The following is a 25,959-nucleotide window of genomic DNA, read 5'->3' as shown; positions in this document are numbered from 1 at the left end:
TGTCTTTCCCTAGGGAATGGCAAGTAGCCAAAGTGTTAAAATGAGGTATTCTTTTGCTCTCTCCTGACCTTTAATTATTTTAATCTATTTTTTCAAATTAAAATAATAATTTTTATGGCGTTTCTGTTTGTTTATTCGGTCAGTCGCTTCCGCCTCTTCGTGACTTCATGGACCAGCCCACGCCAGAGCTTCCTGTCGGCCGTCACCACCCCCAGCTCCCCCAAGGTCGAGTCCGTCACCTCCAGAATATCATCCATCCATCTTGCCCTTGGTCAGCCCCTCTTCCTTTTGCCTTCCACTTTCCCTAGCATCAGCATCTTCTCCAGGGTATCCTGTCTTCTCATGATGTGGCCAAAGTACTTCAGTTTTGCCTTTAATATCCTTCCCTCAAGTGAGCAGTCTGGCTTTCTTTCCTGGAGGATGGACTGGTTTGATCTTCTTGCAGTCCAAGGCACTCTCAGAATTTTCCTCCAGCACCACAGTTCAAAAGCATCTATCTTCCTTCACGCAGCCTTCCTTATGGTCCAGCTCTCGCAGCCATAGGTTACTGCGGGGAATACCATTGCTTTCACTATGCGGACCTTTGTTGTCAGTGTGATGTCTCTGCTCTTAACTATTTTATCAAGATTTGTCATTGCTGTCCTCCCAAGAAGTAAACGTCTTCTGATTTCCTGGCTGCAGTCAGCGTCTGCAGTAATCTTTGCACCTAGAAAGACAAAGTCTGTCACTGCCTCCACGTTTTCTCCCTCTATTTGCCAGTTATCAATCAAGCTGGTTGCCATAATCTTGTTTTTTTTTAGGTTTAACTGCAACCCAGCTTTTGCACTTTCTTCTTTCACCTTTGTCATAAGGTTCCTCAGCTCCTCCTTGCTTTCAGCCATCAAAGTGGTATCATCTGCATATCTGAGATTGTTCATGTTTCTTCCAGCGATTTTAACTCCAGCCTTGGCTTCACCAAGCCCAGCACGTCGCATGATGTGTTCTGCGTACAGGTTGAATAGGTAGGGTGAGAGTATACAACCCTGCCGTACTCCTTTCCCAATCTTAAACCAGCCCGTTGTTCCGTGGTCTGTTCTTACCGTTGCTACTTGGTCGTTATACACATTCCTCAGGAGGCAGACAAGATGACTTGGTATCCCCATCCCACCAAGAACTTGCCACAATTTGTGATGATCCACACAGTCGAAGGCTTTAGAATAGTCAATAAAACAGAAATAGATGTTTTTCTGAAATTCCCTGGCTTTCTCCATTATCCAGCGGATATTGGCAATTTGGTCTCTAGTTCCTCTGCCTTTTCTAAACCCAGCTTGTACATCGGGCAATTCTCGTTCCATGAATTGCTGGAGTCTACCTTGCAAGATCTTGAGCATTACTTTACTGGCATGTGAAATAAGTGCCACTGTTCGATAGTTTAAACATTCTTTGGTGCTTCCCTTTTTTGGTATGGGGATATAAGTTGATTTTTTCCAATCTGTTGGCCATTCTTGTGTTTTCCAAATTTGCTGGCATATGGCATGCATCACCTTGACAGCATCATCTTGCAAGATTTTAAACAGTTCAGCTGGGATACCGTCATCTCCTGCTGCCTTGTTATTAGCAATGCTTCTTAAGGCCCATTCAACCTCACTCTTCAGGATGTCTGGCTCTAGCTCACTGACCACAAATCTCACTTGACCATCAGATCTATCCCCGATATTATTATCCTTCCTATACAGATCTTCCGTATATTCTTGCCATCTTTTCTTGATCTCTTCTGCTTCTGTTAGGTCCTTGCCATCTTTGTTTTTGATCATACCCATTTTTGCCTGGAATTTACCTCCGATGTTTCTAATTTTCTGGAAGAGGTCTCTTGTCCTTCCTATTCTGTTATCTTCTTCTGCTTCCGCGCATTGCTTGTTTAAAAATAATTCCTTATCTCTTCTGGCTAACCTCTGGAATTTTGCATTTAATTGGGCATATCTCCCCCGATCACTGTTGCCTTTTGCTTTCCTTCTTTCTTGGGCTGCTTCCAGTGTCTCAGCAGACAGCCATCTTGCCTTCTTGGTTTTCTTTTTCTTTGGGATGTTTTTTGTTGCCACCTCCTGAACAATGTTGCGAACTTCTGTCCATAGTTCTTCTGGGACCCTATCTACTAAATCTAGTCCCTGAAATCTATTCTTCACCTCCACCGCATATTCATGAGGAATATTAGTGAGCTCATATCTAACTGATCTGTGGGTCTTCCCTATTCTCTTTAGTCTGATTCTAAATTGTGCAATAAGAAGTTCGTGATCTGAACTACAATCAGCTCCAGGTCTTGTTTTTACCGACTGCATAGATGTCCGCCACCTTTGGCTACAAAGGATGTAGTCAATCTGATTTCGGTGTCGACCGTCTGGTGAAGTCCATGTATAAAGTTGTCTCTTAGGTTGTTGGAAGAGAGTGTTTGTTATGCACAGTGAGTTGTCTTGGCAAAATTCTATCAGCCTATGCCCCACTTCATTTTGTTCTCCCAGACCATGCTTGCCTGTAATTCCAGGTGTCGTTTGACTACCCACCTTAGCATTCCAGTCTCCTGTAATGAAAATACATCTTTTTTTGGTGTACTATCCAGTAGGTGCTGCAGATCCTCATAGAACTGATCTATTTCTGCTTCTTCAGCATCTGTGGTTGGGGCATATATTTGGATCACTGTGATGTTAAATGGCTTACCCTGAATTCAAATTGAGGTCATTCTGTCATTGTTTGGATTGTATCCAAGCACTGCTTTAACCACTTTATTATTAATTATGAAGGCTACTCCATTTCTTCTGTGGTCCTCTTGTCCACAGTAGTAGATCTGGTGGTCATTTGATGTGAAGTGGCCCATTCCAGTCCATTTCTGTCTCCTACGTGTTGGTTTTAGATATTACATGGTTTATTTGATTGTATTTTGTTAATTTTAAAGCTTTGCAACCCGGCCAGACAACTTGATTTATTGGCGTTTCTGTACCACCCAATAAATCAAGTTGTCTGGCCGGTTTACAAAGCTTTAAAATTAACAAAATACTATCAAATAAACCATGTAATATCTAAAACCAACACGTAGGAGACACTGTGCTGGCCTCTAGATCATGTGGGCATCGGCTATTTATCCCAATGTGTCCTTGGGACCCAAGCATGGGGGTGGTGGGAGGAGTGGGTACCCTTCACCTCGGTCCATGGCACCCAGGTCTGGCTATAAGCCCATTATCATGAGGAAACAAATGAGGCTAAATTGTAGTGAATGCAGCTGATTATGCAAACTTATTTCCCTGTGTCTGGGCATCTGTGTGGAGTGTCCAGGTAAGATCTTTTGAGATGTTCTGTTTCCGGTCCAAGAACAGAACAAGTGAAGATTTTAATACTGAGGTGTTGGCTCAGGTGCCCCTGTGGGTAGTGGAAGAGAGAGCAAGCATATTTGTACAGGACATTTTAGGACTTGTAGTTTGAGAGGCAGAGATGTGTGCCATCTGTCAGGGTGGACACTGAGCCCATAGAATCCCAGAGTAGTTCTGATTCTGAGGAAGAGCAGTCGCTCCTGGGAGAGGAGCGCGCTCCTCTTTCCCAGGGCCAACAGCTGACGGAGATTCCTCCCACCAGCATTCCTAGCTTAGATAGCAGTCCAGGGAGTGACAGAGCGCGGATAGCAAACTTGGTGGATGCGCGATGCCGACGCAGAGAGCGGCACCAAATGGAGGGCACAGGAGGCGTAGTGCCCGGTTGGCGCGCAAACAACGGCTGTGCCCAGAGGATCCAAGGGAAAAGGGGAGGGACTCTCCCTACTCCTTAAGTTCAGGGGTCTGCTAGTAATTCCTTTTCAAATGGGGACCAAGCTGTCAAGGGCTCCTTGGAGGCCTCTCTCAGTCTAATCTAGTAGCTAAGTCCAGACACAGACAAAGGGATTCCTTTCAAAGCTTTATTCTTCTTTTACAACTTAACAACTCTACTGTTTGCAACTAGATCTGAGCAGCACAGTACCTATGCCCTAAGTTGGAACAGTTGGTCCCCGTTTGAAAGGGAATTACTGGCAGACCCCTGAACTTAAGGACTAGGGAGAGTCCCTCCCCTTTTCCCTTGGATCCTCTGGGCGCAACCGTTGTTTGCGCGCCACCTGGGCACTACGCCTCCTTTCTGTGCCCTCCATTTGGCGCCGCTCTCTGCGTCGGCGTCGCGCGTCCACCAAGTTTGCTATCCGCGCTCTGTCACTCCCTGGACTGCTATCTAAGCTAGGAATGCTGGTGGGAGGAATCTCCGTCAGCTGTTGGCCCTGGGAAAGAGGAGCACGCTCCTCTCCCAGGAGCGACTGCTCTTCCTCAGAATCAGAACTATTCTGGGATTCTGTGGGCTCAGTGTCCACCCTGACACCATCTTACATGACATGGCATCCCAAGGACACAACACCCCACAGTTTCCTGTGCACAGATGGGAGGCAAAAGGATGTGGCACCAACACAGAAGGACAAGCATCATAATAATTAGGGCTACTGAGATCCCACAGATAGTGGGATTCAGTGTTGCTAATAGGCATTATATATTCCAAAACATATGTGAGCAAATGATCTATGCAGTCTACAGACCTGAAGCCTAAAACAACATTGAATATACATGTTGTTGTTGTTGTTCAGTCGTTAAGTCGTGTCCGACTCTTCGTGACCCCATGTTCCATAGCACGCCAGGCCTTCCTGTCCACCGCTCTCTCCTGGAGTGTGCTCAAGTTCATGAATATACATATACATACATGCTATACTGCCATGTCTGGCTATAAAGACAAATCAGGGTAAAATACAAGAAGCTTTAAACTGAGGCACCTAAGAAGCTAAAGGGCACCATTCAGTCCTCTCCTTTTGTGAAACAGATGAAGGATCCTGTGGGGAACAGGGCGCATGTTACATGTTTGTACGGGGCCCAGATAAAAGATGATTGTCCACTGCCTCTCCCCCTACCCCAGGGTTGGGCAACATATGGCCTGTGGGCTGAATGCAGTCCCCATAGCCCCCCAATGAAGTCCCCGCCACCCCCTGAAAAAAAAAATCAACAAAATGGTATTAGGAGCTGCTGTGAAGCATCAAAATGGTCAAAATTAGTTTGTTTTGGTGCTGTGTGGCAGCTCTGGATGCCGCTTGGTTTTGTTTTCTTTTTTTAATTCCATAAATGCCATCCACCTTGTTGCAAGGCCAGTTTTTTAATGAGCAAAATGAAGGTATGGAGTGGTGGGCAATGTTGACTTTCGGGTGTGGGGAAGCTAGACCTGATCCCTGCTCAATCATGAAATTTAGTGGATGGCTTCAGGCAAGTCAGTGTTTCGTTGCTTAAGGCTGATTGGCATATATGCTTCTTGATGCTTTATCACGTAACAACTCCTGGCTAAATGTGTGAACTGCCTCCATTGTGTTGAGGTGATGTCAAGCGATAGGTTTCTGCGGTTTTAATTTTGTCTGCCTCATATGTGTAAGCCACGGGTGTTGAAGCTCTTTCAGTCTGGGCCCAAATCCCACTATGGGGAAACCCCAAGGGTGCATTGCAGTGGTGGGCAGGGCCAAAGGCAAAAGTGTGGAGCCAACATACCAAAAATACCATAATGTATTGGTGTAAAGTTCTTACTGCCAGTATCCAAGTCCTTGGAGAGGCTTTAAATTAGAATGGGGGGAAAATTTCCCAAATCTGGACATAATCTGGACATCACCAGATTATTGGTGGTTGAGGGAAGGGGGCATGACACCTTGGGGAACCCCAGAGGGTCAGATTTGGCCCCCAAGTGTGAGATTCTGCACCTCTGATGTAAGCAGTCAGTCAAAGTCGTGACCAAATGGAGAACATGCAGGTTTGAGTGGGGGCCTGCCCATAGCAGGAATGTCCTGTGTTTGTGGGAGCTCCTTTATAAACTTGGCTCCTTCCTTCAGATTACAGTTAGATAGGAATGTCAAGAGAGATGGTATTAACAGCATAGCTGAAAGAAAAGCCACGGGCACTCTATGCTAACTCCTCCTGTGGCACTACTCTCATCTCCTACCTTCGTCACAGCCAATTGAAGCGGGCAGCAACAGCGTGTGGTACAGCCTTCCTGAGACTGTACCACTTCAAAATGCAGGTGAAGAGGAATTGCATATTTGAATGCTTAGCTACACAAAAACCATAGGTGACTAGCCTACTGGGAAGAAAGGTTGGCTAGGACCTTTCTCTCCTACACACATCAGGTTAACATGAACTTAATTTGTCCTCATTGCAGCTGTTTGTCCCCGATAATTTGTCCTCATTGCAGCTGTTTGTCCCCGATAATTTGTCCTCATTGCAGCTGTTTGTCCCAGACGTATCATTTGAATATTTGGGTCTTTGAGTGCACCCAGCCCTGGGGATAAGGAAGTGAGAGCATGGCTGCTGGAATGTTTACAAAGGAAGGAATAGAGAAGAGTAAAACATTTGCTCTGTGGCAATGGCTTGTGATCCAGATGCAAATGTTTGTTTTCCCAAGGACACAGCAAAGGCTGATGTCAGTGTAGCCTGCTGGTAATGTCTCTCTTGGCTACAGTCCCATGCAGTGAAAGGCCCTGGCTTCTTTGAGGTGGAACAGTCTCCAAAGGTGCTTATTAGTCCAAGAGCCAATTCAAATTAAAACATTACTTAACAAGAGGATCCAGCAAGAAGGGGTAACAAATCTGAGAAGGCAAACCTCCCCCTACAAAAAGGAATTGTGTAAGCTTACCAAGAACATGAAATGGGTTAACAGCCAGTAAAACAGAAAGTTACAGGCTTGAGATGACAGCATTGTCAACACCTTTGAGTCTTCAACATGACAGTGTTAAACCTTGCACTAATCATGGGCCAGAACTACTCTTTACATCAAACGCTCTGCCAAAACAGCAGCTCCACGCTTAATTTCTAGGACAACTTGCCCACATTCTGATGTTGAATGTCATCCAGGAAAGTTATAAAAGTGAAGTGTGGCAACCCGGTCCTCTTCAAATAGGTGTAGGAGAAAATTTTTGTGCAAACACTAATTTTAAACATGACATAATGCAAGGTGAAAGCTTGGTAGCAGCATCATTTTAGGTGGTTGGGCATGGATGACCAGAACATACAGCTTTACACAGCTCAGGACTGCAATACCAGACAGCTCACGTCTCTCAGCATAAACATACCCGGGTGCTACAATCAACATTTGAGGCCTTCTTCTGAGTGTCTCCTCCGAGGGGGACCTAGAAAGCGGCAACAAGGAAAAGGGCCTTCTTGATATGGCCCCCCAATTGTGGAATGCTCTCTCCGGTGAGGTCTGCCTGGCGCCAATACTGTCATCGTTCCGGCGCCAGGTTAAGGCTGTCCTCTACTCGCAGGCATTTGATGGCATACGATGGGGCAATTATGTCAGTTGTTTTTGTCCAGTATCCCTTTCTAACTGTTTTTAGCTGTTTTAAATTGTTTTTAAGTTTTGTATGTTAAAGATTTTATATTATGTTTTCATTGTCTTGTATTTGTGGCTTGTAATTTTTGTGAACCACTCAGAGAGCTTTGGGCATTGGGATGTATAGAAATAATAATAATAATAATACTATTACTATTATTATTATTGTTGTTGTTGTTGTTGTTCAGGAAGTTCTTGATGGCATCTCTTGGTCCTAAACTGGTTCTATGATACACATCTTTTTGAGAAGATTCCTGAAGTATAATTTTCTAGAATCATTTCTACTGTCATGCAGTTTCTCATGCCGAGTTCAATATAGGCCCAGTCTGTTGGAGGTCTGTCTCAGAAATGGCTTCTTATATTGGACATTCAACTTCAAAACAGCCCTAGAACAGAAATTGTGCAGAACACTTGGATCATGAAACAATACTCCCTTTTATTTTATTTTCTTCTAGAGTTGTCCAGTCATAGATACTTCCCCTGCTAAATCATAAAGCATTCATTAGTACTTAAAAGTAAGCACTGCAATTTTTATAAATTGAGCTAGTATTTTCATTAAAATTCAAAATACATATTTTTAAAACTGTAAAAGCAAATAGATCAATAAAACAGTGGTTGGAATTTACTCATCAGTCAGGAAATGCTTGCCTGAAAAGAAAAAACTTCAGCAAACACCGAAAACAAAGTCACGTAGGTGCATACTTGATCTCAGTCGGAGCGGCATTCCATAGAGCAGGAGCTGCCACACTAAGGCCCTGTTCCTAGTGGCTTCCGAGCAGATCTCCAACCCATGTGGGCCCATGAGGAGTGCCTTCTCAAAAGGCCTCGGTGATCAGGAAGGATGATAAGGGAGATGGTGTGTCGTCAAGTCTCCTAGTTTCTTTAATGAGCTTCTGCTGCGCATTAAAAACGTGGTTGTTCAGGCAGGCATTTGGGGTGGGTTAGGATATTTTTAGAAACATGGTGTTTTTATTGTAGAATTTTATTGTTTTAAACTGCTCTGTTATATGCTTTGTACATCACCTAGAGTGGTTGGGTGACTGGCCAGATGGGCGATTATTTATTTATTTTTATTTTATTTATTAAATTTATTAAAGTGGGACATTTGTTAATTCAGAGCTTACCAGCTCAGTAGTTCTAGATGTTTAGTTTCTGTGTAATTCAGCCACACCTCAGACTTGGAATCCTTCCTGTCTGTTTATTGAACCAGCCAATCTGTTCTTTACATCAGGTACATACAATCCTTACAATTCAGAGGCAACAAACCCACCAGGGCCTTGGAAATCGATGTTCAAGGTGCATCTCTTGCCATTTGTTGTCTAGCATTTTGTAAAGGAAACACTGGCATGGTCTAGCCTACAATACCTCTGTCTTTAAACCAGTGACTGAATTAGACACTGTACATTTTGCTATTCCCAGGCAGGATGAAATTGCCTAAAATTGAATCATTAGTTTCTTGTTTTCCCCTTCAGCACATGCCATATGCTCTTTAAAGTTGCCATTTTTTAGAAAATAGGTTTTAAAGAAGATTTTGGCCCACTCTGCGTCTTTCGTAGTTCAGTGTTAGCTGAACAGACGTACATTGCAAAATTTATGAATAGATGTTTCTTGGGCTGGTTGTGCCAAAACGCTCCCATGGGAGGGCTTTGGAATGGTTCCCAGGAAGGAGTTGCACATGGACACATTTTTTTGGAATGAAAAGCCATGTGGATGTTGCAAGGAAAGGTCAGTAGGGTGTTCCATGTTACATTCTTCCACCATCTCAGTGCACTTTCATGGAGGGGAACAAATTGTGTGTTGGAATTGGCTCCTGTGATTGGCTTGAGGAAAGACAATCTTAAGGCTTCTTAAACATAAGAAGCTGTGCATTGTATTAATTGGGCTACCTTGGAACAACCGCTAGGCCATTCCATGTGGAATTTCTTCCCTATGGGAAGCCTTTTAGGCTTGTTTTGTTTAGGGTTTTAAAGATGAATGAAAACATTAGTTCCACCTCCACTGTGCTTGTGTTGGGAGGGATGTATGTATGTAGGCACAGTTCTCGCAAAACAGCATATAGGTTGATGTACCTCTGTCTGGACTGTACCAATTTGTATTGCAGAGGGGGCTCACATGGTGAGATGCATCCAAAAATGAATAAATCCCTGCATGTAGAAAGCAGGCATATACAAGGAGAGAGGTTCTAACTTAGCCTTCTCTCTGAAGTGTCAGTTCTCACTGTGCAGTGAATTTTGTTGTATTGGAGGAGCATTCGGTCAGGTGAGCCCCCACACTATTGTGTGAATTGGTACAGTCCAGACATTGGTTTATCACCTTTATATGTTTTGTGAGAAGGCCACAGAGATGCTCTGCTGCCGATTTTGTATGTTTTATTAAGTTGTCATGCTAAAAGGTTTTTATAGCAATGGTAGTTGATTTTAATTGTGAGATGCTTGCTGGCCTCTGCTGGGCTGAAAGGCAGGATATGCATCTCTAATAAGAGAATGTCTGTCCATCTGTCTGTGCCATAGCATCATTTTTAGCATTCTAGTTTTTTAGCTCTGCTGTCTTAAATCTGCTATTGCATTTTAAATAACTGCACTGCTGCTAGGTTTTGCTCTGGTTGTATTTTTATTCTGTAGTTTTAATCTTTTATATTTTATATTGTATTTTCTGTTGTATTTTTGTGGTTTTAATTTTGTGAACTGCCCAGAGAGGCAGGAAGGGATCTTTCCAGCCCCCCACCAGAGGTTTTTTCCAACTAGGGTGTGGGGAATTCTAGCTGGCACATCCTCACTAGAGCTACGTTCCCTTCCGAGAAGTCAAAGCATTCTGAAAAACTCATACCCAACACAGAACTCCCGTGATGAAAACTCTCGAGCATAGGTTGGGTAGTGTGCATTCAATAATTAAACAACATTACATGTCTAAAAAAAAGGGTGGGAAAAGCAGTACTGGGGTACAATCTTAAAAATTATAGAATGATCTCAGTACGAATCCAAGGCAAACCATTCAACATCACAGTAATTCAAGTCTATGCCCCAACCACTGAGGCCGAAGAAGCTGAGGTTGATCGGTTCTATGAAGACCTACAACACCTTCTAGAACTAACACCCAAAAAAGATGTCCTCTTCATCATAGGGGATTGGAATGCTAAAGTAGGAAGTCAAGAAATCACCGGGATAACAGGCAGGCATGGCCTTGGTGTACCAAATGAAGCAGGACAAAAGCTAATAGAGTTTTGCCAAGAGAACATGCTGATCATAGCAAACACTCTTTTCCAACAGCATAAGAGGCGACTCTACACATGGACGTCACCAGATGGTCAATATCGAAATCAGATTGATTATGTCCTTTGCAGCCAAAGATGGAGAAGCTCCATACAGTCAGTAAAAACAAGACCTGGAGCTGACTGTGGCTCAGATCATGAGCTGCTTCTTGCAAAATTTCGGCTTAAATTGAAGAACGTCGGGAAAACCACTAAACCGTTCAGGTATGACCTCAGTCATATCCCTTCTGAATATACAGTGGAGGTGAGGAATAGATTTCAGGGATTAGACCTGATAGACAGAGTGCCTGAGGAACTATGGACGGAGGTCCGTAACATTGTTCAGGAGGCAGCAACAAAATCCGTCCCAAAGAAAAAGAAATGCAAGAAAGCCAAGTGGCTGTCTGATGAGGCTTTACAAGTAGCTGAGGAAAGAAGGGAAGCGAAAAGCAAGGGAGAAAGGGGAAGATATACCCAACTGAATGCAGAGTTCCAGAGAATAGCAAGGAGAGACAAGAAGGCCTTCTTAAATGAACAATGCAAAGAAATCGAGGAAAACAACAGAATGGGAAAGACTAGAGATCTCTTCAAGAAAATTGGAGATCTCAAGGGAACGTTTTGTGCAAAGACGGGCATGATCAAGGACAAAGAAGGCAGGGACCTAACAGAAGCAGGTGAGATTAAGAAGAGGTGGCAAGAATACACAGAAGAACTATACAGGAAAGATCTGAATGTCCCTGATAGCCATGATAGTGCGGTCACTGAACTTGAGCCGGACATCCTAGAGAGTGAAGTCAAGTGGGCCTTAGGAAGCATTAGTAACAACAAAGCTAGCGGAGATGACAGTATTCCAGCCGAGCTATTTAAAATCCTAAAAGACGATATTGTTAAAGTGCTGCATTCAATATGCCAACAAATCTGGAACACTCAACAGTGGCCACAAGACTGGAAAAGGTCAGTTTACATCCCAATTCCAAAGAAGGGCAACGCCAAAGAGTGTTCCAACTACCGCACCATTGCGCTCATTTCACATGCCAGCAAGGTGATGCTCAAAATCCTACAAGCTAGGCTTCAGCAGTATGCGAACCGAGAACTACCGGAAGTACAAGCTGGGTTTAGAAGAGGCAGAGGAACTAGAGATCAAATCGCCAACATTCGCTGCATCATGGAGAAAGCAAGAGAATTCCAGAAAAACGTCTATTTCTGCTTCATTGACTACGCTAAAGCCTTTGATTGTGTGGATCACAAAAAACTGTGGCAAATTCTGAAAGTGATGGGAGTACCAGACCACCTTACCCGTCTCCTGAGAAACCTGTACGAGGGTCAAGAAGCAACAGTAAGAACCAGACATGGAACAACCAATTGGTTCAAAATTGGGAAAGGAGTACGACAAGGCTGCATATTGTCACCCTGCTTATTTAACTTATATGCAGAGTACATCATGAGAAATGCTGGGTTGGATGAATCAGAGGTCGGAATTCAGATTGCCGGGAGAATTATCAACAACCTCCGATATGCAGACGATACCACCCTAATGGCAGAAAGCGAAGAGGATCTCAAGAGCCTCTTGTTGAGGGTGAAAGAGGAGAGTGCAAAAGCTGGTTTGAAACTCAACATTAAAAAAACGAAGATCATGGCATCTGGCCCTATCACTTCCTGGCATATAGAAGGGGAAGAAATGGAAGCAGTGACAGATTTTACTTTCTTGGGCTCCAAGATCACCGCAGACGGTGACTGTAGCCATGAAATTAAAAGACGCTTGCTCCTTGGGAGGAAAGCTATGGCCAACCTAGACAGCATAGTAAGAAGCAGAGACATCACCTTGCCGACAAAGGTCCGTCTAATCAATGCTATGGTTTTCCCAGTAGTAATGTATGGCTGTGAGAGCTGGACTATAAGGAAGGCTGAGCGCCGAAGAATTGATGCTTTCGAACTGTGGTGCTGGAGAAGACTCTTACGAGTCCCCTGGACTGCAAGGAGGTCAAATCAGTCCATCCTAAAGGAAATCAACCCTGAGTGCTCATTGGAAGGACAGATACTGAAGCTGAGGCTCCAATATTTTGGCCACCTAATGCGAAGAGAAAACTCCCTGGAAAAGACCCTGATGCTGGGAAAGACTGAAGGCAAAAGGAGAAGGGGACGGCAGAGGATGAGATGGCTAGATAGCATCACGGATGCAATGAATATGAACTTGAGCACGCTCCGGGAGAGAGCGCAGGACAGGAAGGCCTGGCGTGCTATGGTCCATGGGGTCACGAAGAGTCGGACACGACTGAACGACTGAACAACAACAACAACATGTCTAAACGGTCAGTGAATATGGACTATCACACCAGAAAGGTTCAAAGTTTCACATGTCTACGGCCCAAGGAACATCATCATATGTAGTTAAAAGCCAAATCAGTGGGTGGATTATGACAGCCAAATAGGGCTACTGAGAAACAAGAGAAAGCTATCAACATGCCCAGAGGAACTCCAGAGCTTGCAGAAGTAGTAAACAAGTATTTAGGGGCAAAAAGTAATGTAAAAAAATCTCAAATCCACCCCAAGGAGGACACAGTTGCCACAAAATACTGAATGTCTGGTTTGTGTATGGGAGTGGGGGCTACTAGAATGGGGTATCCTGGAAGAAGGCATGGCTGGCACACTGAGCAGGAGCACTCCACACTTCAGCGTTTTTGTTGCGGCTTCCAGTTGTGTTTACTAATTAGATACCAAATGCAATCAACTTGCACTAAAACCAGGGCAGCCTTGGGAGTTTGCCTTTAAAGGCAATGTTTAAACATGCAAGCCAATATGCTACAAGATGAGATTGTGCTGGGAATTAGCACTACAGGACAGATTAACTGAACAGAACAGCCCTTGAACCACCAACAGCAGTGGAAGAAATAGTTAATTCAGCACAAGAGTATGCTGTCGCGCTTGTGTCCTGCTTGTGGGTTCCTGGTCGACAGCTGGTTGGCCACTGAACCGAATGCTGGACTACATGGACCCTTGGTCTGATCCAGCATGGCCCTTCTTATGCTCTCATGAGTGTATAGTTGATCAGCAGTGGCAAATTAAGGGTAAGGAAACGCTAACATGCTTACAGAGAATCACATAGTTGGAAGGCACCATAAGGGTTATTTAGTCCTTCGACAGTGCAGGAAATCCACTGTTACAGCCTCCCAGGTAGGTGGCCACCCAACCTTTCCTTAAACGCTTCTAACAGAGTTCTTGTAGAAAGACTCTCACCTGATTGTGGCCAGCAGGCATAGGATTGTAAGTTGAAAATCAATAACCTTTCCAGCTCAAGCCTTGGGTTAAAAGGGCCCTTGATCTGGACGTTCCAGAATGAAGCCACCTTTGAAACAGCCCGCTTCACACTGATCAACTTGTCACCCCAGAGGTTAAACGTTATGGGCCTTCTTCATGGAGTGGACTGAGGCTGACAAGTGCACACAGCATAACAGCCAGCCTTCGCTTTTAGGTCTCCAAATGATACCTGTGAGGAAATGGCAACCTGTAACTGCGATTGCTTAATTATTCAAAAGCTATTCCCAAGAACTAAAGGAGAAGTACAAATTTTCTTCCTGATACAACACGATTGAATGACTGAGCATGTGAACAGCAAAGAACCGCCACACGATTATATCAGGAGTAACGTTTTACAGGAAGTGCGAGTCGAGTTACTTTAAGAGGGCAGCTTGCTACAGCTGTTATATTAAAAACTGTGGACCATTGAGCACTGCCCTAACAGATATGTGAATTTCCTTTGGACAGAACAGCCAATAAATACCATGCCTCAAGGAGATGAGAGTCCCTTGCTGGCAGACAGGCTGAGTCGCTGCAACACTGAAACTGATTTACCGGGTATCTTCATATTTTCTTACTTAAACACTAGTGAAGGGACCAGGCTTCATATGGATTGGAAGAGCTTAGTTTGATACAGCAAAGCTGTCAAGCAAAGTTATGCAGGCGTCAGGCTGTGTCCTCCCTGTCTGAGAAAGCCATACCTGCTGGCACCCCTAGGCACAGCCTCTGCCATGGTCCACCCCTATATCCCCCTGATTGGGGGTCTGTCCACTCCATGCTTGGGAGGGGGGGGTTCCACAGCAGGGAAAGGGGCAGGCTTATAACTCTGTCCCTCGGCCTACTAATCTCTCCTAGCTTCAAGGTGTATGAAGTGCACTGTGCAAAGCTATGTGCTGGTTAGGGAAATCTGCCCCTAGTGGCTGAAGAGGTTAGTGCGGGTTTCAACTACATCGACATACTTAAAATGAATTAAAATTAAGTTTTTAAAAACAAAATAATCCTGAGGTGCACACTCCTAAGGTCCCCTTAGTATGCATGCCAAGTTTCAGGGTCTAGGTTCCATGGAGAACTGCTGGTAGTCAAGATGAGTATACTGGCTAGATGGACCAATGAGTTGTCTCAGTATAAGACAGCTTCACATCTTCATGCGACTTGCAGAATTTGGACCCTGCCTCATAGTTCCCGTAGGTGGTTGTTAAAATGGCCTTACAGTTGCCAGGTGTTGTTCAAAGTAATAGGAAGCAGGGCAGCTTGAGTTGAAACAGGCCTTCTAATTGAATTGCGAGCCATAAGGGTCAATATGTTCCTTGTCAAAATTTGGTGTGGATATTAGAATGCTTAGCAAGTGTGACTAAAGAGTGTCTCGTCTTCAGGGTTTGTCTTCCCACTCCTACTGAATCTTTCCATGGGTAGTATCAGGTTTTCTTGACTCAGAGGTTATGTCCTGCCAAAGTCCACTGCCACTCAACACCACCTTATTCCTGTTATTTCAACTCCAAGCTGTGGCTCTTGACTCTGACCTACCGGTCTCCACGCATTCCTCAGGACAGAGGTGGAGCTGTTTTGGAGATGCACGATTGCAAATTCCTCCCCCAAATTGCCGCAGGTTGTTATTGTTCCTTATTCTTTGTTGCCCTTCCTCCAAAGTTCTTCCCATCTCCATGTTATCCTCACAACAACCCTGGATGTTAGGCTAGACCGAGGGTAGTGACTGGGCCAAGGTCTCCATACAAATTTTATGGGTGGCTGTGGGTTTGAACCCAGGTTGCCGTACTCCTAGTTCAGCATTCTGCTCTTTGCCTCGCATTGGCCATTGCACATGGGTTGTACTCCAGTCTTTGTGAACGACCTAAAGGCATAACTTATGTCTCATTTTCTCTGCTCAGCAGAATGGCCCCAGTGCCAGGTCATGTCACAAGATGTGCATTGACATCCAGCGAAGACAAATTTACACACTGGGCCGTTACCTGGATTCCTCTGTGAGGAACAGCAAGTCTCTGAAAAGTGATTTTTATCGCTATGACATTGACACAAACACGTGGATGTTGCTGAGTGAAGACACTGCAGCAGATGGTGGCCCTAAGCTAGTGTTTGACCATCAGGTCAGTATGTGTTGCATGTTACGAGCAGCAGCATTGCTGTCGTCGCTGATTAATTTTGCATCATTCGTATGCGTGGTAATTTACAAAGAAGGCGAAGCCAGGTCCCCGGCTTAAGTGGCTTAAAATTAAAAAAGAAAGGTCACAAGGAAGATAATAGAGGATAGGGAAGGAAGTAGAGGCAGGGGGTAAACAGGGAAAGCATGTGCTGTTACTTTCATTAGTATACCTTGTTGAAGTTGTGGGGCACGTTCCACCCCTTTTCTTTCTCAGCCACCCTCCTTTCCTTCGTTTTGTAATTAATGCCCTACCCAGATATCACCCCAAATCAATTTTCCCCTTCTTCTGGCTTTAATCTAGTAAAGCACCATGTTAGCGACCCAAGGGTTGTGGGGAGCGATGTAGAACAGGCTTGCTAACGTAAAGGGGATTGGAGAGAGGAAAATTAGAATAGAGACAAACGGTAAAAAATCACAAAAAGATTAAACGCTTGATCTACGGTTCAGCTGTTTCACTCGACTAAGCCATTAATGACCTCTTGTGAAGTTTTAATTGAGTCTTTAGGACTTCAGAATACTGATTCTTTAGTCACTCTGTCCACTGCACCACAGTTTCTATCCAGTCATGGTCAGTGAATTCAGCATATGGAAGAATGGAGGGCCTTTTCAATCGAGTTATTCTGAGGCCAACTTCAGAGGCTCAAAGAATAGTCAGTGGTTAAACCTCAGTGAGCAGTTCTGATACTTTTTTAAAAAAACTAGTCCTCTTTATTAAAGCGTATCGTGTAAGTGGCTTTTCAGGAAAATGCCTCACTCATTGCAGATGTGCATGGATTCAGAGAAACACATGATCTACACCTTTGGAGGAAGGATTTTGACGTGCAACGGCAGCGTGGATGACAGCAGAGCCAGTGAGCCACAGTTCAGCGGCCTCTTTGCTTTTGACTGTCGATGCCGGCTGTGGAAGCTCTTGCGAGAAGACTCCTGCAATGCTGGCCCTGAGGACATCCAATCCAGAATAGGACACTGCATGTTGTTCCATTCAGTAAGAACTAGCACTGCCTAGGATTACTTTATTTTATAGCCTCACTCTGCTTAGAGTGGTTAAAAACCCACAACAATATTAAAAAATAAGTCCATAATTAATTGGTAATCAACTAAAGTTTTGATTAATCAGTGCGTGGGGGCAATTTTAATCACCTGGATTGTGAACTAAGGAGATGTTTCTGTTTTTTCCAAGCTATTTTGGATCTGGTATGTTACTGTAATAGGGAATAGAAAGAAAATATAAAGGACGATCTTACTGCCAAATAAGTGCTACCTTTTTTCTTTTTAAATGCAAGGGGTTTCACCCTCTCATTTTAATACCTCAAAACACACCTGTATTAACGTTTTGGTGATAAGCAGGTATTTACATTGAATGTATGGAATCCTCAGTTAAAGTAGTATAAGAATCCCCCTTTATGGAACTCACCTTTACCTATGTGGTTCAGGAGCTATTGACGAGCTTGCTACTTACGTGTTATTTAGCTCTTTTTACAGAGATCCTATGAGGATTTTTGGGGTCCTCTTTTTTTAGTCAGAATAGTAGGTTAGCCATTACTGTGTATGTTAACATAAAGATGTTACTAAAACTGGCCCAGTTTCTTTTTTTTAGCAGCTGGATTATCCACAGGATTTTGTGTGGGTATGGGGATGTAGTAGATGGTAGCTGTGATAGAATATTTGTTGCTCCTTTTTCTTACTCCTTTCTTGTTTTTTGATGTAAATCTGTCATCAAATGTTATATCTCGTTAAATATATAGTTAAAGGTTATTGTTTTACAGTAAACTCCTAAATCTAATCAACATAATCACTTAATCATTCAGTTAATGGGCAAACTAAAAATTCTTTAAGTAGTTGCTGATCCTCATCAAAAGGATAGAAAATATACCAGGTTACACATTTAAAACATATGTTAACACAAGTATTGATTTAATACTTGTGTTAACATATGTTTTAAATGTGTAACCTGGTATATTTTCTATCCTTTTGATGAGGATCAGCAACTGCTTAAAGAATTTTCAGTTTTCCCATTAACTGAATAATTAAGTGATTGTGTTGATTAGATTTAGGAGTTTACTGTGAAACAATAACCTTTAACTATATCTTTGCCTTCTGTGTGCCTCTCACAGTCACCCGTCATCTCATTCTTCTATTCTCCTTCCCTCAATTGGTGACCTAAAGGAGACCAGTTCTTGGCCTCTAAGCTCCGCTAACTGGTGGCATTGTGCTGTGCTACCAAATTTAGCTGATGTAAGTAGCTCCTCTGTGGGCGTTATGTACAGGCTCTTTTGCGCAAGTATTTTTGAACAGTTCCCATTTTAAGTTGTGTCCCAGTGAACCCTTGAACTATTGTAAACTTCCCCCGAGTTTAAAGAGGAGTTTGACTTGAGAGCTGCTGTTCAGGAAACTTTGAAAATGAATTGTGTAGGCTGCATCTGCCTCTGGGTCAGAACTCTGTGCCTACAAATTTCTTGCATTGAGCACTTTTAAGTACACTCAAATGCCTTCTTTTTCTTTCCTTCAGAAAAATCGCTGCCTGTATGTGTTTGGTGGGCAGAGGTCAAAAACATACTTGAATGACTTCTTCAGTTACGACGTAGACAGTGATCATGTGGATATCATATCAGATGGCACGAAGAAAGATTCAGGGATGGGTGAGATTCAGTGCATATGTTTTAATTTGTGTCAGTACCAATAGAAGGCTCTTGACCTTAGCCCATAACTTCCACTGTCACTGCATCAGGATATGAGAATACAGAACACTTACAGCTTGTCTACTCTGCTTAAAGATACCCAGAGTTCTTTCAGAGGCAAATGAGCCACTTCTTTCATGGCTGTCATGCAGAAAATCTCTCCCTCTCCCTCTCCCTCTCCCTCTCCCTCTCACACACACACACACACACACACACACACACACATACACACGAGGGGGAGGGAGGGACACACAATACAGAGAGAGAGAGAGAGATTTATACAGCAACCAAACTCAGGGTGTTTCATAGCACCTCACTTTGCTATCTTGGATCGCTGTGAGGATTAAATTGCATATTATGTTAATTGCATGAAACATAAGAACATCAGAAGAGCCACGCTGGGTCAGACCAAGGGTCCATCTAGTCCAGCATTCTGTTCACACAGTGGCCGACCAGCTGTCGACCAGGAACCCACAAGCAGGACACGAGTGCAACAGCACCCTCCCACCCATGTTCTCCAGCAACATGGGTTGCTGGAGCATGGGTTGCTGTACATAGGCTCACTGCTTCTGGTAATGGAGGTGGCACATAGCCATCAGGACTAGTAGCCATTGATAGCCTTTTCCTCCAGGAATTTGTCCAACCCCCTTTTAAAGCCATCCAAATTGGTGGCGATCACTACATCCTGTTGTAGCACATTCCATAGTTTCACTATGGGATGTGTGAAGAAGTCCTTTCTTTTGTCTGTCCTGAATTGCCTGAATTACAGGTGATCCTGTACAGAATCTCATGTCCTGAATTATGAAGCAAATATGTAATTAAAAAATGTAGATAGCTGCTGCATGGCCCCCTGAACAGGATCAGGACTGTGCAGCACCAATGGAAACCTCCCCCCTGAGCGTAATGGCAGCTGGAAGGGTGTGTATGACTTTGCTGGAGCGGAAAGAGTTAACTTCCCCTCCACAAACTTGATCCAGCTCAGTGTCCCCCAAACTATATACAGTAGCTATTTACATTTTCAAAACTACATTTTAATTGCTTTCATGCAACTCTCATTATTACCATCTCTCTTTACCATCTAAATCCAAGGAAGCCAGTGTTGCTCTGAATCAGTATCTGTTGGCAGTGGACTGGATGAGGATGAACAAACTGAAGCTTAATTCAGAAAAAACAGAGGTGCTCCTGGTTAGTCAAAAGGCAGATCAGGGAATAGGGATTCGACCTGTGCTGGATGGGGTTACACTCCCCTGGAAGACTCAGTCTCACAATTTGAATGTACCCCTGGATTCAACCCTGACCCTAGATACCCAGTTTCAGCTGTGGCCAGGTATGCGTTTGCTTCTGTGCCTTTCCTAGAGATGTCTCATCTGGCCATGGTGACACATGCTTTAGTTATATCCTGTGTGGATAACCGTAGCATAGTCTACGTGAGGCAGCCTTTGAAAACTGTTTAGAAACCTCAGCTTGCCTAGAATACAGCTAGACTGTTGACTGGTGCTGGATGCAGGGAGCATGCGAGTCCCCTGTCACAACAGTTTCACTGGCTACCAGTGTGTTTCCAGGCACAACTCAAAGTGCTGCTTATGACTTATAAAGCCCTATACGGCTTGGGACCAGGCTGCCAGAAAGACCACCTTCTCCCATACAAGCTGGCCCAGAGGAGGCGGTTCTTTTGGTCCCACCACCACCAGAGGTATGTTTGGTGAGGACATGAGAGAGGGCCTTCTGGGGGGATGCTCCTGAGCTGTGGAACTCCCTGCTGTGGGAAGCTAAGTTAGCTCCTTGTGTGTTCTTCTGCCTGTAGGCAAATACTTTTTTTATTCAGGCAGGTCTTTGACATCTAAATTGATTGGCTGCTAAAGTGGGTTTTTAGTGGCTGGGTGCTGTTTAGTTCTTTTATGTTTTTCATTTATTTGCTTTTACGTAATTTTTAGTGTTTTGTTTTAATCTCTGTTTCATTACTGCTATTTGCCTTGAGTCCCATTTTGGTGGAAAGGTGAATGAATGAATGGTTTGCCTCTGAGTATCCAGAAAAATATACAAGTTCAATCACCCTAAATGGTGGCCAAATCATAGGTGCCATTGCTGATCCAGAGAGAGATTGGTGGCAAATCAAGAATTATTCAGAAGTTGTGTGTTTTTTAATGCCTTTCAGCTAGCTTTCCCTAGCAGTGAATTATGTAAATGAGAGCTGGGCAGCAAAGCTGTAGTTGCTTCCAACCTCCTTTAGAGTCCAAAGGGCTAAGCCAGCTGTAGAAGTCATCTGAATGGTCTCCTGGTGATTTGTTGTTTTATTTGTTTTTTGCTGAAAAAGCAGATGCTGAAGGCTCACAAAGGTAGAGTCTGGTGGGGTAGGGAATGACAAATGGGCTGCTTAATTCTTCTTTGCTCAAGATTCTCCCCTCCAGCTGCTTTTGTCCATTGTGGAGGGAAAGATAGGGACCTCTGTGTCTTTCTCCCTGAGGCTGGAAAGCAGGTTATGCGAATGATCACAGTGAGTGGGGCAAATGGCTAAGCAGCAGCAGCCCTCACCCCCAACTGTTGTTCTGCTCAACCTTTCAGTCTCCTGCTGCTTTCTAGTCTTTTTAAAAGCCATCTGGAGACTGTTGAAATCTCTCCTGCATAACATCTAGTTTGTCCTAAGGATCCCAGTTTCTTTGATTCAGATTGGAGTACTAGAGGAGTCTCTGTGATAGCAGATGAAATCAGATGGGCGTAATGTAAGAGAGTTTGCCCTGGGGCTTCAACTTTGTTTTCCATGGCTGGCATCTGAAGAGCAACTGCAGGCATGTGCCCAGTTGGATGGATATTAGACCCCCCCCCCCAATTTGAACATCAGACCCTGCCCTACCTCGTATGTATTACAGCTCTTGATACCCTCCCAAGTTTCAAAAGTGGTTTGCTGCGTGTTGTATGGGTGTGGGCTGCTCTGTGAGAAAGTGCAAGCCCAAATTTATTATTTGCTTTTAAAAATGTATATCTTGCCATGTGTTCCAGAAGAGACTCACAATTAATACACAAATACTATTGGTTGCATGGAAATAATGGATTCTAGATCATGGGTCTGGGCATACCAAGCCCCATCTGTACATTTTGTCCCTCTCTGATTGCTATGAAATGGGAGAAGGGCTGAAGAGGTAGAATGCTGCGGGGCAGGGAAGGATCACTGAGGTGGAAAGCATCTTCAAGTTGGAAGGGAGTAGCTGCATACTCTATACCCTTCCATCACCATCCTCACCCTCTTGTCTTGTCTGAACCACACGTCCTGGACTGAATATATTTAAAGTGCGCTTTTAATTATCCTATTAGCATTTTTTTAAAAAAATGTTGGCTATGGAACTAAGGCAGTGGATGACCTGTCCCAGATCACATGGTATGTTCCTGACTGAGAAGGAGCACTGCTACCTGCGGTTTAACAGGTTGACTAGGGTACAGAACCCCGAAGGCACATCCAAACACTCTATAGCCATGAGCACTACGACTCTAATTTAAACGAATTTGCAGTCCTCAAACACATCCTTCCCCAACCCGGTGCCATCCAGGTGTTTTGGTCTACAACTCCCACCAACCCTAACTTTTGGCCATGATGGGATTTGTAGTCCAAAACATTTGGAAGGTAGCATTTCAGAGAAGGCTGGTCTAAAATATGCATTTGCTCAAATTAAATAGTGATCTGGAATATTTTCTTAATCATGTACACCACACCTTAAGGCAGCCTTCCCTAATCTGGTGTCCTCCAGATTTTTGGACTACAACTCCCATAAGCCCCAGCTTGCATGACCAATAGCCAGGGATCATGAGAGTTGTAGTCAAAAACATGTGGAGGGCACTAATTTTGGGGAGGCTGCTCAGGAGTGTCCCTTTCCATCTCTTTTGAAATTACCTCCCTCTTCATTACCCAAACACATTGATGAACAGCATGTGGCTTCTTGTTTTTTAGTGGCCACCTGCGATGAGTTCACTTTCCATGGAAAACAGATCCTGTCTTATGGCTAAGCACATTCAGCCATGTTCTCCTGGCCAAACATATTAATTGCACATTGCAGTTAGACAAAGGAGAACAACATAATTAGCCCTCTTTTTTAACTGTCCTGCTCATGTTGAATAGCCGACTCTGTAAGCAAGTGACTCATTTAGAAATCATGAATGAATAGAATTCTAGTTCACTGTCCTCGTGTGTCTGAGAAAGTAAATAAACAGCCCTGAACATTTCCCTTGTTTGTGAAGGGAAATGTTAGAATTAGCCCCTCTTAACAAGGAAGAACAAAAGTCCATTCTGTTGAAAACTGCAAATGCTGATGATGAGTTGCTTTAGCTGGAGGGTCTCATTGAATACAGGCAGTTTTGAATACAGGAAGAGATCATCTCTCCCCCCCCCCCCCGCCTGCCCGCGCGCAACACACTCATTAGATTAACCAATTCTGCTGGCTGTAGAAAGGGATTTGTTGTTGTTGTTCAGTCGTGTCCGACTCTTCGTGACCCCATGGACCATAGCACGGGATTAGACAAATTCAAATTCAAGGCGGAGGTGATAGTTGATTTAGCTATAATAGCTACATAGTGCATCCATGTTCAGAGGCAGTGTACCTCTGAATACTATTCACGGAGGACAAGTAAAGTCGGAAGACTGTTGGATTTGTGTCCTACTTATGAGCTTCTTGGAAACATCTGGCTAGCCACAGGATGGAAACAGGTTGTTGGAAGCAATACTAGGCTAGATGGATCCTTTGGTCAGTTCTTAATGACATTAAGATTAGCTTCTCTTTACACGAATGATGCCTTGTTTTGGCCGTGGAAGCCAATCCTCAGCCACATCCTTGGGACAATGCTTGTGTTGTAAGAAACCAGACTGATGCTGGTGTTGACATTACCAAAGTAAGCTGTTGCATGACATGTTTACATCAGGTGTTGGAGCAAAATAATCCAACGAGATCTGATGCGATCATGATGCCCTTGGATGTCAGGGAGCCCAGGTTTAAATCCTTGCTCTGTTTTGGAGCTCGCTGGGTGCCCTCGAGCTAGTTGCTGTTCTCTCAGGCTCAGTTGCCACTGGATTCCTCAGAGGGAGGCAGACGCAAATGTGGGCCAGGATTCAAAGTGCTGTGCAACTAGCTCCATGTGTTCCAGGAGGCTTCAGGCTTGTGTTTGTTAATTTACACCTATGCACCCAAACCAACATGGCAAACTTCTTTTGGATTTGAGGGTGAATTCAAAAGCAGTTAGTGATATGGCATGGGGTGTATACCTGCTGCTCAAAGGGACTTACAACTGCAAGAATGTCATTGGATGAACACAGACCCTTAGATGTGCCTAAAATAGGTCCTTGGATACCAGCTTCGTTAAGTGAATAACCCCTAATTTGGCACTACATGTAGTTGAAGGTCCTTAACTATGGTGTCTTGGAGATTAAGGATGTTAATGTGTTTTGGCTGTGCTCTACCGCCATATAAATGTTGCCCTTGGACACACAATTATGGCCTGGGCACGTTTGCCGAGGGACACCAAAGGGTCACACCAGATGGCCTGATGCTGCAGTTGATGCTCTGAAAGGAACTTTGTTATTGTCTTTGGTCCCTTGACTCTGTGCCAGGCACTCCTATTTCACAACAGTGGCTGCTTTTTAAAGAATAGCACCCTTTTTTTGTTTCGGTTTCGGTTCCGGTACTGAACTGAATTCCAGAGTCTTAATATAACTCTGTTGATTGCATACATTATCTGGCGACTTTCCATCCTTAAATAGATGTTTACAGCCTTAATGAAAAACATAATTCTTGTAGGACATTGGGAGACCCTTCAGATTGATTGTTGGAATGCGTTTGGCAGCTGTCCCAAATGCCATTATTCCAGCTTCTATCTACTGACTGTTTTTTGGCTAGCATGTATCATTCTATCCACCGATGGGTTCTAGATTTAGTGTGTACTCAGCACCTGTTGCGAATTATGGATGCTTAGTTCTTTGTTGTTGTTGTTACCAACAATAAGAGTGTGGGTGGGAATGTACCTAGCAATTTTGATGGGTGAGCCAGAAAAATAGCTGGTTTGCTGGTATCATGAGAGAAACGGCTGTGATCCAGACTTGTTTAGGAAGTAGGTGCCATTTTTATGTAGCTTCTCTCACCCGTTTCTGGCAATACTTCTTTTCGTATATAAAAGCTGAGCTGTAGCATTTTCTGCTTTTAATAGCCTTGGCAGAGTATATAGTACAATAGCTTCAGTTCAGAGGCTTTGTGTGATCATGTCATGCAAATTAAGTGAGGGTGAAAAGAGTTCTGCATATTTAAGATCCTTTTCTACACATTTATTTACAATTATTTTTTAGGCTGCCTTTAAGGGTCAAAACTTACCCTTAATGGGTTGTACGGCTGTCACCCCATTAAAGAAATCTTACTAGATTAATCAAATGAGTTTTAATTAATTTATTAAAACTGCATACATTTGCATGAAGCAGTACTTCCAAAGAAAATAATACTTATTTCGACTGTAGATGACACATCTGTACATTGCAGACACCTTCTGAGAAAAGGCATTTCCTCTGGTGCCAGAGAGAGAAGGGAAATGCCTTTCCAAGATTGCACCTGCCATCTACTGTTTCTGCAAGTTGTTGTTGTTGTTGTTGTTGTTCAGTCGTTCAGTCGTGTCCGACTCTTAGTGACCCCAGGGACCATAGCACGCCAGGCCTTCCTGTCCTGCGCTCTCTCCCAGAGTGTGCTCAAGTCCATATTCATTGCATCGGTGATGCTATCTAGCCATCTCATCCTCTGCCGTCCCCTTCTCCTTTTGCCTTCAGTCTTTCCCAGCATCAGGGTCTTTTCCAGAGAGTTTTCTCTTCGCATTAGGTGGCCAAAATATTGGAGCTTCAGCTTCAGTATCTGTCCTTCCAATGAGCACTCAGGGTTGATTTCCTTTAGGATGGACTGATTTGACCTCCTTGCAGTCCAGGGGACTCGTAAGAGTCTTCTCCAGCACCACAGTTGAAAAGCATCAATTCTTCGGCGCTCAGCCTTCCTTATAGTCCAGCTCTCACAGCCATACGTTACTACTGGGAAAACCATAGCTTTGATTAGACGGACCTTTGTCGGCAAGGTGATGTCTCTGCTTCTTACTATGCTGTCTAGGTTTGCCATAGCTTTCCTCCCAAGGAGCAAGCGTCTTTTAATTTCATGGCTACAGTCACCGTCTGCGGTGAT

The 25,959-nt window shown here is 43.9% G+C and overlaps 1 protein-coding gene across 3 annotated transcripts in view; it reads left to right on the top strand.

Moving 5' to 3' along the window:
* The window catches only part of MKLN1 (muskelin 1), a 111,071-nt gene that overhangs the window by 59,838 nt on the left and 25,274 nt on the right, over positions 1-25,959 (top strand). For 2 of the 3 annotated variants that reach the window (XM_084809061.1, XM_084809059.1), the window contains exons 10-12: positions 15,826-16,038; positions 16,858-17,079; positions 18,604-18,733. In XM_084809061.1, the coding sequence (XP_084665187.1) occupies positions 15,826-16,038; positions 16,858-17,079; positions 18,604-18,733 (565 nt within the window). Of the gene's footprint in view, positions 1-15,822; positions 16,039-16,857; positions 17,080-18,603; positions 18,734-25,959 lie in introns of all 3 variants that reach the window. The other variant, XM_084809058.1, reaches the window with a different exon arrangement.

The sequence above is a fragment of the Heloderma suspectum genome, chromosome 7 (genome assembly GCF_057233095.1).
Source record: "Heloderma suspectum isolate Gila_16-S chromosome 7, 16-S_ref, whole genome shotgun sequence".
Classification (NCBI taxonomy): domain Eukaryota; kingdom Metazoa; phylum Chordata; class Lepidosauria; order Squamata; family Helodermatidae; genus Heloderma; species Heloderma suspectum.
This window is presented reverse-complemented; position numbering and strand designations above follow the sequence as displayed.